The following is a 13,748-nucleotide window of genomic DNA, read 5'->3' as shown; positions in this document are numbered from 1 at the left end:
CTTTAATCAGTGGATTTAATCAGGCTTCCCTATGTCTTAACAACAAACATCTCACTGTAAATAACTTGATGAGATCTCACTAGAAAATGTACAGAAAATACTATTGGGTGCAGTTTTTATTGGGTGCAATGTTAAAATCGATCATATTTACTTCATTCCTCTCCTTAGGAGGTTGTATGTTGTTGTATGTGTGTTTTCTGCTGCTTCTTACCTTAAGGAGTTTAGACACATGGCAACTTGCAGATAGGGGTTAATGTCAGTCATCTTTAGACAAAATAGAATGTGTTTGTATTGCACTCACAATACCAAGTAGTCTCCTTTTTTTTTTTTTTTTCATCTGATCTATGCACTCAACAGGCACTTTTTTAGATACACCATCCTAGTACTGGATTGGACCTTTTACATACTGAACTACCTTAATTATTTCTATCATAAATTTTGGTCTGAAATGATCCATTCTACCACATCCCAAAGGTGCTCTATTGGATTGAGATCTGGTGGCTGTGAAGGCCATTTGAGTAAAGTGAATTCACTGTCATGCTCAAGAAACCAGTTTAATATGATATGAGTTTTGTGACATGTGTTTTCCTACTGGAAGCAGCCATCAGAAGATGGCAACACTGTGGTCATGAAGTAATGGTCATTGGTCAGCAACAATACTCAGCTAAGTGTGGCATTTAAAAGATGCTTACTTGATACCATACAGCCCAAAATGTCCCAAGAAAATATTCCCCACACCATTTCACCAACAATTTTCAATTCAATTCAATTTTATTTTATTTATATCGCACCAAATCACAACAAGCAGTTGCCTCAAGGTGCTTTATATAGTAAAGTAAAAACCCTACAGTAATTACAGAGAAAACCCAACAATCAAAATGACCCCCCTATGAGCAAGCACTAGGCGACAGTGGGAAGGAAAAACTCCCTTTTAACAGGAAGAAACCTCCAGCAGAACCAGGCTCAGGGAGGGGCAGTCATCTGCCATGACCACTGGGAGGTGAGGGGAGGGAGACAGGACAAAACACAACCTGTGGAAGACGACCACCACATTTCACCACCACCACAAGGGAGAATGGATCTATAGTTTCTATATATACATGTCAAAATGGAATGAGTTTCTGCCATGTGATTAGCTGATTAGATATCTGCACGAGCAGATGAACAGGTGAACCTAATTAAATGGCTAGTGAGTGTATAGCTGTGTCCAAATTCAGGGGCCGCATCCTTCAAAGGACCCGGCCTACGTAGACTGTGTCCTTCGCAGCCCACAAAGACCGCAAAGGTCAGAAGTGAGCAGCTGTGAAATTGGATGGTCTAGCCTTCATATCGCCATCATATCATATTACAAATTGTATCAAAAGGCTGAGAATAGTATTGAAAAGGGAAATGTTTCTGGAGGAGAGAACTATGCAGTCAGAGAGCGTTTTAACAGAAAACTCCTGCAGGATGTAAAAAAAAAAAAGGCTATTATGGAGCTTAACTTACAGTGACACTGCCAACATGCTGATATTCAGCCGGCATATTAGCAGCAGGCATATACACCGATCAGGCGTAACATTATGACCACTGACAGGTGAAGTGAATAACACCAATTATCGCTTCATCATAGCACCTGTTAGTAGGTGGGATATATTAGGGAGCAAGTGTACATTTTGTCCTCAAAGTTGATGTGTTAGAAGCAGGAAAAATGGGCAAGAATATGGATTTGAGCGAGTTTGACAGGACCAAATTGTGATGGCTAGATGACTGGGTCAGAGCATCTCCAAAACTGCATCTCTTGTGGGGTGTTCCTGTTCTGTGGTGGTCAATATCCATCAAAAGTGGTCCAAGGAGGGTGAACCCTGTCACCCTCCGAAAGCACGAATAATGGACACATGAGCATCAGAACTGGACCACAGAGTAATGGAAGGAGGTGGTATGGTCTCATGAATCACATTTTCTTTTGCATCACGTGGATGGCTGGGTCCATGCGGATTGCTTACCTGGGGACACCTGGCACCAGGATGCACTATGGGAAGAAGGCAAGCTGGTGGAGGCAATGTTTTGCTGGGAAACCTTGGGTCCTGACATCCATGTGAATGTTACTTTGACAGGTACCACCTAACTAAGCATTGTTGCAGACCATGTAGACCCTGGCTGTGGCGTCATTCGGCATGATAATGCACCCTGCCACAAAGCAAAAACTGGTCGAGGAATGGTTTGAGGGGCACAACGATGAGTTTGAGTTGTTGATCTGACCTCCAAATTCTCCAGAACTCAGTCCAATCGAGCATGTATGGGATGTGCTGGACAAACAAGCCTGGAGAACTTCGGAATTTACAGGACTTAAAGGATCTGTTGCTAACATCTTGGTGCAGCAAAAGGGAGATGAGCAATATAGTCAGGTGGTCAAAATGTTATGCCTGATTAGTGTATATTTATCATGTTAGCAATGTTAGTTTAATTCAATTCAATTTTATTTATATAGCGCCAAATCACAACAAACAGCCACCTCAAGGTGCTTAATAAATGCTTATTCTTAAATTATATTTCCAATGTTATTTTGTTTATTGTACTGTTAATCACTTCAATACATAATAATAATAATTACAGTAATCCCTCACTTATCGCGGGGTGTTACGTTCCAGGACCACACGCGATAAGTGAAAATCTGCAAAATAGGGATGCTATATTTATTTTAATACTTATACATTATTTTAGTAGTTATACACTATTTTAAGTTTTTATAAACCCCCCCCACACACACTTATACACCAAATATATACATTACTGTACAACACGTACTACACGTGTGAAGAACGAGTACCGTATAATAGTTTACACTAATATTGATAGAAAACCCGAGAGACAGCGAGTCTGCGAAAAGCGAACCGCGAAGTAGCGAAGGATTACTGTATTATTGTTTTAATAAATATAGTGCAAATCATGAAAAGTGTCATCCTTAGGTTGGCAAAATATTGCTGAATAACATATTCAGGAAACACTACATTCTGAAAATTGTATACCTAGTGTGTATGCAGGATAATACATATGATTTATATTATCACAGAAAGCACTAATAGCTCTGTTTAGGTTCTTGTGGGCTGGAATAAGAGAGCTGGAAGACAAAATGGCACTTTAATTGGGGCTTGGAGTTAGTGTAGTAGGTTCCAATTACATACACGGGGATGCCATTGTTTGGAAAGCCTCCAGGCATACAGCGGTGCCTGGGGGAGGAGGCGGTCATATTGAAACCCATGGGTATTCACTAATCACCACGGTGTCTCATAGGGGATTCCTGAAAAATGACAAGTTTTACTGCTTTGCTGTCATAGCACTATAATACTGTGTGGGAAAATAATTGCTCTGAGTTTATTGTATGACGATGACACAGTCATTTTGTGCAGGCTTGTGTTCAACAGGGATGCCATGCTGAGTTGTCAGTCAAAGATTATCATCTACCCCTGGTGAACTCAGCACCACCAGCATTCAGATCCACAAGGAAATTAATGTATTTATCTGGGTTACATGCGTATCATAATTCCTGGCAAAAATTTCCCCTGAATAGCTTGACAGAATGGCTCAAGTGCAGAAAACAGTAAATCCCACTGATAAAACTTGTATCTCTGTGCCATTGCTGCTGCTGTTATCTGCCAGTATTGTTGAATCGATTTGTAGCACTGGCTGCTGGTGATGTGGATCCCTGACGCAATAAACAGTCTGAGATAGAGGAACATTGAATTGTTGCTGTTTCCACAGCCAGTCTCCACCACTGAGCTGAAGCAGACAATCAGACAGATAGCAGGTCTCCACTTAATGGCTCCACTTCAACTACACACAGAATGGATATATACAGGTCAAAAAGAAGAACCACTTAAAAATAAATAAATGAATACTTGAAATGCAGGATTTTGAAGAAAGGAATGAATTTATACACTATCATATGCACTCTATTTATACATTCTAATTCTGAATTTCATTACAGCAAGAAATGATCATACTACACTCATAAGTTACTACAGGTATTTTGAATCCATATTTCTGTAATTACAAATTGATAAAAAAACAAAAACAAACAAACAAACAACTATGTGCAATACACAGGGTTTGAATCAGGGCAGAGCCTTTCTGTGCTTGTGTGAGTTTTCTCTGAGAGCTCCAGTTTCTCATGCCATCAATAAATAAGCAAATAAATAAATAAAAGAATAAAAGCAAATTGAATCCTGCCTATCTTGGTCCAGGGTACTCTTCCAAAACAGATTCATAATCTAAAGAGTTTAACTTAAATAATCAAGCTAAGACCTGACACAGGACCTGAGAAATGCATCTGGCCCTTCAGGTGATCCATCTAACCTCATCAGAAATGGTCTCAGTGCAAGGGGGGCTCTCAGGAAGCCATTCTTAAGGAAGGAAAACAAGGAGAAAATGCTTTGGTATGCCTCAGGTCAACAGGTTTTATGGAGTGATGAATCCAAAATTGAAATTGCTTTAAATTATTGTATCTATGCAGGAGATCAGGAGAAGAGGTACAACAGTGGGTGTCTACAGTCATTTGTAAAACATGGTGGAGGCTCTGTCATGGTTTGGGGCTGCATTTCAGCCAGTGGTGTTGGGGATCTTTTCAAAATTTGAGTGGAGTAGTCAGATTTTGATCCACCATGCAATACCCTCTGTAAAGCATCTGACTGATAATGATCCCAAACACAAAATGCAGTAAAAGCATACCTAGATAGAAAAACACATAATGGAACACTATAATTCATGGATTGGCCTCCCCAGAGCCCAGACCTCAACACTACTGGAGCTGTGTGGGATCATCTTGAAAGCCTGGAAAACTATTCCTGAAGACTACTTAAAGAGAGTGTGAAGAGTAAAGGTGGTCATAGCAAATACCGTATTTTTCGGACTATAAGTCGCTCCGGAGTATAGGTCGCACCAGCCAAAAAATGCATAATAAAGAAGAAAAAAACATATATAGGTCGCACTGGACTATAAGTCGCACTTTTTTTGGGGGGGGGGGGGGTTGATAGAATCCGAGACCCAGAGCAGAAATTCCACCTTGAACGGCAATTTAAAATAATAATAGATTAAAAGAACAGGACGAACACGGTTACGCCTACGTTATGCTAACGTAGCACATTCAGCTACATGACGCACAACGAACACATGTTCGGTATGTTAACGTAACATTAAGTTATTCCGATAACCATAGCATAAAGAACATACTAACAAGTTAACCAAACCATCAATCCATTGAATTCTTCATCTTCGGTGTCACTTCTAAACAATTCCGTACACTCCGTAGACGAAGCGCCGCTTCCTCTTCTGTGTCGAGTTAGTCAGACTCGTCGTCAGCTGCAGTTCCAATTATTCCAGCCTTTCTGAATCCCAACAGGATGGTTTGGTTGTCACTGAAGCCCATGTTTTCTTGATCCATCCAATGACTTCCAGGAAAGTTGGGTGGCGCATTCTCCCAGTTGCCGTTAAGCTGTGCTCTCCATACATCATCCACTGCGCCCACAGGTTACGCAAGACTGCCTTAAAGCTGCAGTTCACGGAGATGTCAAGTGGCTGGAGTATTTTGGTTCATGTGTTATAAATGTCACATATACGTCGCTCCGGAGTATAGGTCGCACCCCCAGCCAAACTATGAAAAAAAGTGCGACTTATACTCCGGAAAATACGGTACTGACTTTCAAATTGTTAGAATTGCACAAACTCTGATTTTCTACTAATATACTCTATTATATACTGTATTTCCATGTGTGTTTTGCACATTTTTCAATACATTTAACTTCCCTCCATGCTTTCTTGATCTTCAGCTTATAGCCAAGCATCTGCAAAGATCATTGTTATAGTGGGACCAGCTGGTTGGTTTCATTGATCATTGCAGTAGGGGTTGCCCATAGTGCTGCATTCACATCTTCTAGCTGACTTTCAGAGGGTACTTCATGTAGTCTTGGTAATCAGCCATGGAGGTTCCATGTTTCCATGATCTTAGACATGATTTTTCTCTTTCAGGTCAGCTGCTCTGGCATGTAATGTACCAGTTGTTCTTGGGGCTTGGTACCCAATCTTGGTGTGAGGGGAGGATGAGATCGCCCCCATGTCCTGGTTCTCCTTGCTGAAGCATTTGTGTTGTACCTCACCAGTCTGTCATTGCTATAGCAGTTGTTTCTTTAGCTTCTAGCTGTTTTGATGTTAGTCTAAATGTTGGGTTTCAGAGAATCCATAAGTAACATATGGACCAGGTAATGTGTTAAAAATGCAAGAATGCCATATTGTTTGATGGAAATGAAAACCTACAGAGGACTGAGTTCAAAGATACCCCAAAAGTGAAAAAAAAAAGTAAAAAGATTATGGAGCAGGCTAGTCCATTTTGTTGAAATTTTATTGCAGCAACTCAAAATGGTACTCAGTAATTTGTATGCTTCTGTGCATGTCTGACAATGACGGGACATATTCCTAATGAGACCATGGTTGGGGTCCTGGGGGATCTCCTCCCAGATCTGGACCAGGGCATCACTGAGCTCCTGGACAGTCTGACCTGTTGGATCAGATAGACTGACACCTAATGTCCCAGAGGTATTTTATTGGATTTAGGTCAGGGAGGTTGCCATTGCATAGCTTGTAGATCTATGCATCCCTCCATGGATATGCCTTTGCAGACTTTGCATCACTGAACCCACCATCAGCTATTAACTGTCTATCTCCTGAAATCTCCTCCATGCCCTTGCTCAGCAAACCTAGCAATGGCACATATTATTGTGCCATCCCAGAGGAGTTGGACTATCTGTGCAATCTCTGTAGAGTCCAGGTATCACCTAATGCCACCAGTAGTGGCAATGACCCTAGCCAAATGCAAAACTACTGAAAAAACAATCAGAAAAGATGAAAAACCCTTCCTGTTTTAAGGGTTGTATCATTGTTGCTACTTTAGTGCACCTGCTGTTAATTTTATCAAAACAGCTGAAACTAATTAAAAAACCCAAAGCCCTCTGCTACTTAACTGAGCAGATCAATATCCCAGAGGTTTAATTTAATGAATGCAATACTCTGAAAAAAAAAAAAAGGTGATCGTTTCATTTTTTTGAGCAGTATGAAAGGATGAGATGAGGCTTTTTTGACAGTGTTTTAATTTCTTTACTTTCCACAGGTGGCTAATCTCCTAAGACTGTTCCAGATCCCTCAGATCAGCTATGCCTCCACTAGTGCAAAGCTCAGTGATAAAACCCGCTATGACTATTTTGCCCGCACCGTGCCCCCTGACTTCTACCAAGCCAAAGCCATGGCTGAAATTCTGCGTTACTTTAATTGGACCTACGTGTCAACAGTAGCATCAGAGGGTGACTATGGTGAAACAGGAATTGATGCCTTCCAGCAGGAGGCCCGCACTCGCCAAATCTGCATTGCCACTTCAGCCAAAGTGAGCCGTTCCATGAACCGCCAGGGTTATGAGAATGTTATCCGCTCCCTGCAACAGAAGTCTAATGCCAAGGTTGTCATCCTGTTCACACGCAGTGAGGACGCTCGTGAGCTACTTGTGGCTGCTGCCAGAATGAATGTCACTTTCACTTGGGTGGCCAGTGATGGATGGGGAGCACAGGAGAGTGTGGTGAGGGGCAGTGAGAGTGCAGCAGATGGAGCTTTCACCATTGAACTAGCCTCCTACCCTATTAGAGAGTTTGAAGACTACTTTACCAAACTGAACCCATCCACCAATATGAGGAACCCATGGTTCAGGGAGTTCTGGGAGCACCGGTTTGGCTGCAGTCTGCAGCAACACGGCTGCAGTGACCACAGCTTACGAGATGGAACTTTTGAACAGGAATCCAAAATCATGTTTGTGGTAAACGCAGTCTATGCGATGGCCTATGCCCTGCACAACATGAGACAAGCAGTATGCTCCAACACATCAAAGGTCTGTGATGCCATGAAACCAGGTAATGGCAAAAGGTTCTACAAAGAATTCATCTTGAAGACCAAGTTTGAAGGTATACACAGCATGAGAAGCAAACACAGACACAAAATGTTTTGATCTAAAAACATAGAAGTAAAATAGTTGGAAGTGTTGTTTATGTCATACATGCATAGGCAATAAGGGTTGCAAACAGGCATGACACAGGATAAGCATTCAAACAATTTCTTCTGTTGAGTAGAGAAAGGCTTTGTTATTATTCAATTACCAAAAAATAATCCTTGAATTAGCATCGAAGAATCAGCGAGAGGGGAGCATATCTAAAACCTACTGTTTTGAAAATAGTGGATACTGACAGGATGCATGAAAGCAAACATTCACAGAACAGCTGTAGCTCAGGAGATTGAATAGGTGGTGAATAGGAACATTAATTGTAAGGGCAGTGTTTCGATCCTTGCACCCTCTAATCTGCTGTCAAAGTGCCTCCTGAACTCCAACAACATGTGTGTAATAATGTCTCATGTAAAAAAAATGTGGTTGGTGGTGTAGGTCTTGGAGTGGTTGATTAGAAAAGCTGTAAATAATGCAATGCATTTACCATTCCTTTTACATGAAATGACAGGAAACCAGCAATGTAAACCATGGTATTCATTTTATGAAATAATTTAAATATATTTTTAGTATAAATAAAATCACAATAAATAAATAACTAAATACTGCTGTTCTTTAGTCCATTAACTAAATTTTGGTTATTATTTTATGTGTGTTTGTGTGTATGTATATATATATATATAAAATTAAAAAAAATTTATATTAAATCTTCATTTATCTTCTTTCCTGCCAGCACCATTCAAACCTGCAGACACAGAGAACATGGTACGCTTTGATTCAGTTGGTGATGGCATAAGCCGCTACAACATCTTTCATTACCACAAAGAAGAGGGGAAGTTCACCTACAAGAAAGTTGGCTACTGGGACCAGAACCTCACACTGAATACCACCCTGGTGCCCTGGCATGGTCTTGTGCCACCAACTTCCCAATGTAGTGACCCTTGCAGGAAGAATGAAGTGAAGAGCATGCAGCCTGGAGATGTGTGCTGCTGGATCTGTATTCCTTGTCAGCCCTACCAGTACCTGCAGGATGAGTTCACCTGTGCAGACTGTAGTTTTGGTCAGTGGCCTCTGGCTAACTTGACTGGCTGCTATGATCTACCTGAAGAGTACATCCGGTGGGAGGACGCCTGGGCTATTGGGCCTGTTACCATTTCTTGCCTTGGTATACTGTGCACCCTGTCAGTAGTGGGCTTATTCTTCAAGCACAACGAAACACCTGTGGTTAAAGCAAGTGGACGTGAGCTCTCCTACATCCTGTTGTTGGGAGTGCTGATGTGCTACAGCATGACCTTCATCTACATTGCCAAACCTTCCACAGCTGTTTGCACCCTACGCCGTCTAGGCCTGGGCACCTCCTTCGCAGTATGTTATTCCGCTCTTCTGACCAAGACTAACCGCATTGCTCGTATATTCAGTGGGGTAAAAGATGGAGCCCAGCGGCCACGTTTCATCAGCCCAGCCTCCCAGGTAGCAATCTGTGGTGCTCTTATCTCTTGCCAGCTCCTAGTGGCCGTTATCTGGCTGCTTGTGGAGGTGCCAGGGGTCCGAAAGGAGGTGAGTCCAGAGAGGAGAAACATTGTTACCCTCAAGTGCAACAGCAGGGACACCAGCATGCTCATCTCTCTTACCTACAACTGCATCCTCATCATTCTCTGCACCGTTTACGCTTTCAAGACAAGAAAGTGCCCTGAAAACTTCAACGAGGCCAAGTTCATTGGGTTTACCATGTACACCACCTGCATCATCTGGCTCGCCTTTCAGCCTATCTTCTATGTCACAGCCAGTGACTACAGGGTAACTATCCATGATTTTTTTTTTTTAATAGTGAACTCAGTATTTATAATTTATATTTCTATAAACCTCTAAAGCCAACATGTGTGGAATATTGTAAACAAAGTCTATAAATGACTGCCCCTCTGTGTGTTTACCATCCCTGAAGAAGGTGTCACTTTCACATTCCATTTGATCACCATCACCTAGACTCATGAAAGCTTTCTTTTCATGTGAGCTGAAGGATCTTTCAAGAAAACAACAAAGACTCTGGAGACAGATCAGGTCTGAATATACTGATAGAAATAATTAATGACAGTAAGACTGATTCATCAAATCATGGCATTACTAAATGCTTTATGACCCATTTTTGCAGCTACAAGATTAATTCAGGAGATTTACACCTGTTTTTGTTTTTAAAAACCTACACTAAATCCCAATGGGCCCCATACAGGGAACAAGCAACATTGTGGTCTGTAGTAAAAACAGTTTTGATTGGGGATGTTCTGTGTTTGCTCATTTTGTCACACTGCCTCCCTAATAGGAAATTTGACAAATCTGCTACAGAGTCGTCACATGGGGATAATGTTCTGCAGCATTTAGCCTTTTCACAAAATCACTACAGGCTAAATTTAGCTTGCATCAAACTACACTGAATAAACATGCTGAATATGCATTCTGAACTTACTGGTACAGCAGGCCACAAATGAGAATATTTTTTTCATTAACAGCTGCATATATGAATTCATTTGTCTATGCAGTGTGACATAGGATAAATAAGACAAAACATTAGGCATAAAACTGACAGCCCATGGACGTTATGGGTTCTGATGCCTTAGGCAGTCCCAAGGCTACTGTCACAGCATTTTGTTCGTGTGCAACAAAGCCTTTGTTGTGCAAACACATGGGGGGAGGTCTACGATCACACAAGGTTTGTATTATCACGAGGAACCTCTGGCTTTTCATGTTAGTTGTGAGCAGCCTTTCTGGCACTCAATTCATGAACCTTTCCTGATCCTTAGTTGGGCTTAAGAGACCAGATGAATGTCGTAGAATATAAGGCTTCATACTGAAAATGCAGCCCGGAGATTAACTGAAAGAATAAGAGGTTTCACACTGCAATGCAGACCTTGATGCTTTGGTTCTGTGTGACAACAATAACAATGGGTGTGGGTACAGCTGCCACATTTCAGTTTAGATTTAGACAACACAGGAATATCATAATGAGAGTAGCCTTGCTGCCTAATGTATCACGATGAGCCAGAGGTTTTACAGTTACATGGATGCATTTTGTTTTATGTTGAAAAAGTTATTTTTTTCTTGTTCTTTCTACAGTATAGTTTCTGTAGTCTGCACTTTATAAACTTAGCTAATAAAACATTTTAAAATACATTAGATTTTGCTTTATAAAATAGAAGGAAATTTAAGAAAACAAGTCATCATCTAAAACCACATTAAATGCAAATATAACAATGAAATACATCATACAAATACAGCTCACATTGAGCTGTTGCAAAAATTGGTGCTTTGCAATTATTTGTGTAATCTATTTAAAGGGAATAGCTGCTAGAAAGATCTCTTTATGGCTGAGAGAGAATAGGAGCTGCAGAGAGAAGACACCACCAGAGTCCAGGTGGTGCTTTCACTACTTATTTTTGAAGTTAAAATGCATGAGGACTTCTCATATTTCTGCAGTGCTGTTAGTGTGCGGCATGTTTGGGAGAGATTTCACTTCATGCTGTGGTTCTGCAAATAGAAGTTCCTGGACTGCAGGGGTAACCAGTGGGGTGGGAAGAGATGGAGCTCAGGAAGATGACCCCAGCAGTCAGCTCACATTAGCAGCTGAAATATGACTAACAAGGCTCCGACTTTCCAGGACGGCCAGCTGTGCTTATCCCTCTTTCGACTTCTTGCCCTCATGTTCATGCGCATACAAATGGACAATTAGAATTGCTAACAAACAAAACTGAAAACCTCACAGAGTCTTTAAAATGCAAAATGTGGCTAATAATGTGAGAGTAACAACTATAAGAAATCTGAAAAGGACAAATGAGATTTCTGTTTTTAATTTGACTCCATACCTCTATAAAGGTAACGTTTTTCTGCTTGTTGTTTCCTGAACAAATAGTTGATTATCAAAGCAGTTTCTGTCTAATCTTCTGTTAATCAACTTATTTATTAAAGCATGAAGAGCCGGACAAATCGGTTCAGAGACACTTTCTTTCCCTGGGCTATTACACTTCTAAATAATGATGCTCTGGATATTAGAAGGTGTAAATAAGTGCAAGTGGGGAGTGGAGGGAAACAGAGTTATGTATTTTAAGGGTGGCGTTGCTGGGCAGGGTATACATGTGTATGTACCTATTTATTTGATCTGTTATTTTATTCATTTTTAAGACACTAGATAGAGACTGCTTACATTATTTTGCTGTCACATCACTGCACAATGACAATAAAGGATATTCTATTTATTCTATATCTACATATGCAGTGCATATTTGACACGTGAGGATTTTTGGTTTTTGACTGGCTCTTAGACAAAAAAAGGACATTTTAAAGATTGGTTCATGGATGTTTGGAAGAGGCCACTCATTGGATTAAAGGTTTGCGAGTAACCAGAGCAAAGAATAAATGAAAATATAAGTGATTTGATCAAAGGCTGTGTGAGAGAGAGAGAAGAGCAGGGGCCAGGTGGCCTTTGAATGAACTTCATCAGTCTTTTTGAAGACCAAATGAAAAAAAATCCAAGAGTAGACTCATGTACCCACCATTACACACGTTCTCTTTCATCGCAGGTACAGACCACCACCATGTGTATCTCCGTCAGTCTGAGTGGCTCGGTGGTTCTCGGTTGCCTCTTCGCCCCCAAGGTTCACATCATCCTTTTCCAGCCCCAGAAAAATGTGGCCACACTCAGAGTCACAACCAACCGCTTCAGTGCCACAGTTTCTACTTCTGCCTCCGCTCCCAGCTCCAGCTTCTCAAAAGGTACAAATGTAGACTATACAACATCTAGTACTACACTTATTAAAGATATTATAAACACAAAGACAAAAGACTATCAGATGGGATTTGGATTGGAACTTTACAATACAGCGCAACATGCAAACATTACATGCTTTATATGGTTAATATATATGTAAATAAATATGTTGGTTGTTACATATATCCATCCATCCATTCTCTTTCATTATCCAATTCAGGGTTCATATATAAAAGCAATTTAGAATCACCATTTAACCTATCCCCACTAACTACATATCTTAGTGTATGTCTGACATGCAAACTGAACACACAAAGCCTCTGGCCAGATGGAGGAGTCAAACCCAGGACCTTCCTGCTTTCAGGTAATAGTGTTAACCACCATGCAATCATGCTGCCCCCTATATATTTTTCACATTAGTATTTTCTTTTTTTGGATATTTGTCAGACTTCAGATCATCAAACTAATTTCACTATTAGACAAAGATAATCAGAGTAAACACAAAATGCAGTTATTAAATGATGATTTTATTTATTAAGGGAAAAAACCTATCCAAACCTGCTTGTCCCTATGTGAAAAAGTAACATTTGACTGCATTGTTCTTGCTGCCAAGGGTGGCACAACCAGTTGTTAGGCTTAGGGGGCAATTACTTTTTCACAGCACTGGAAATGAAAAATCCTGCAGTGTATAAATTTGTGAGGTTTAGCGATGCTGGCAGGCGGATTCTTGACCGTTTCACTATCAAACTGAGAATCAGATCAGAATGACAGCAAAAGTTTGTTGTAGCAAAGCACTGAAATATGTAGCATTCATTTCATTAAAAAAAACCCCCAAAAAACTATTATACTTATTCAATGTGGGAATAAGTGAAGAATCTTCTACAATACTGAAAGCCTAAAAAGGCTGATGGGGTATTTTCATCACCCTGCCAGTTTTCAATTTTGTGAATGCGATAACTCGAGAACGATGTGAGCTAGGAT

General features: G+C 40.7%; 1 protein-coding gene across 2 annotated transcripts in view; it reads left to right on the top strand.

The window, feature by feature from the left end:
* grm2b (glutamate receptor, metabotropic 2b) overlaps positions 1-13,748 on the top strand; it is a 32,665-nt gene that overhangs the window by 17,097 nt on the left and 1,820 nt on the right. For both annotated transcript variants that reach the window (XM_030730067.1, XM_030730070.1), the window contains 3 exons: positions 7,139-7,976; positions 8,745-9,808; positions 12,580-12,772. In XM_030730067.1, coding sequence (XP_030585927.1) covers positions 7,139-7,976; positions 8,745-9,808; positions 12,580-12,772 — 2,095 coding nt within the window. The remainder of the gene's footprint in view (positions 1-7,138; positions 7,977-8,744; positions 9,809-12,579; positions 12,773-13,748) is intronic.

This window comes from Archocentrus centrarchus, chromosome 5 (assembly GCF_007364275.1).
Source record: "Archocentrus centrarchus isolate MPI-CPG fArcCen1 chromosome 5, fArcCen1, whole genome shotgun sequence".
Classification (NCBI taxonomy): Eukaryota; Metazoa; Chordata; class Actinopteri; order Cichliformes; family Cichlidae; genus Archocentrus; species Archocentrus centrarchus.
Note: the sequence above shows the minus strand (reverse complement) of the source record. Positions and strands in the feature narration are given on the sequence as shown.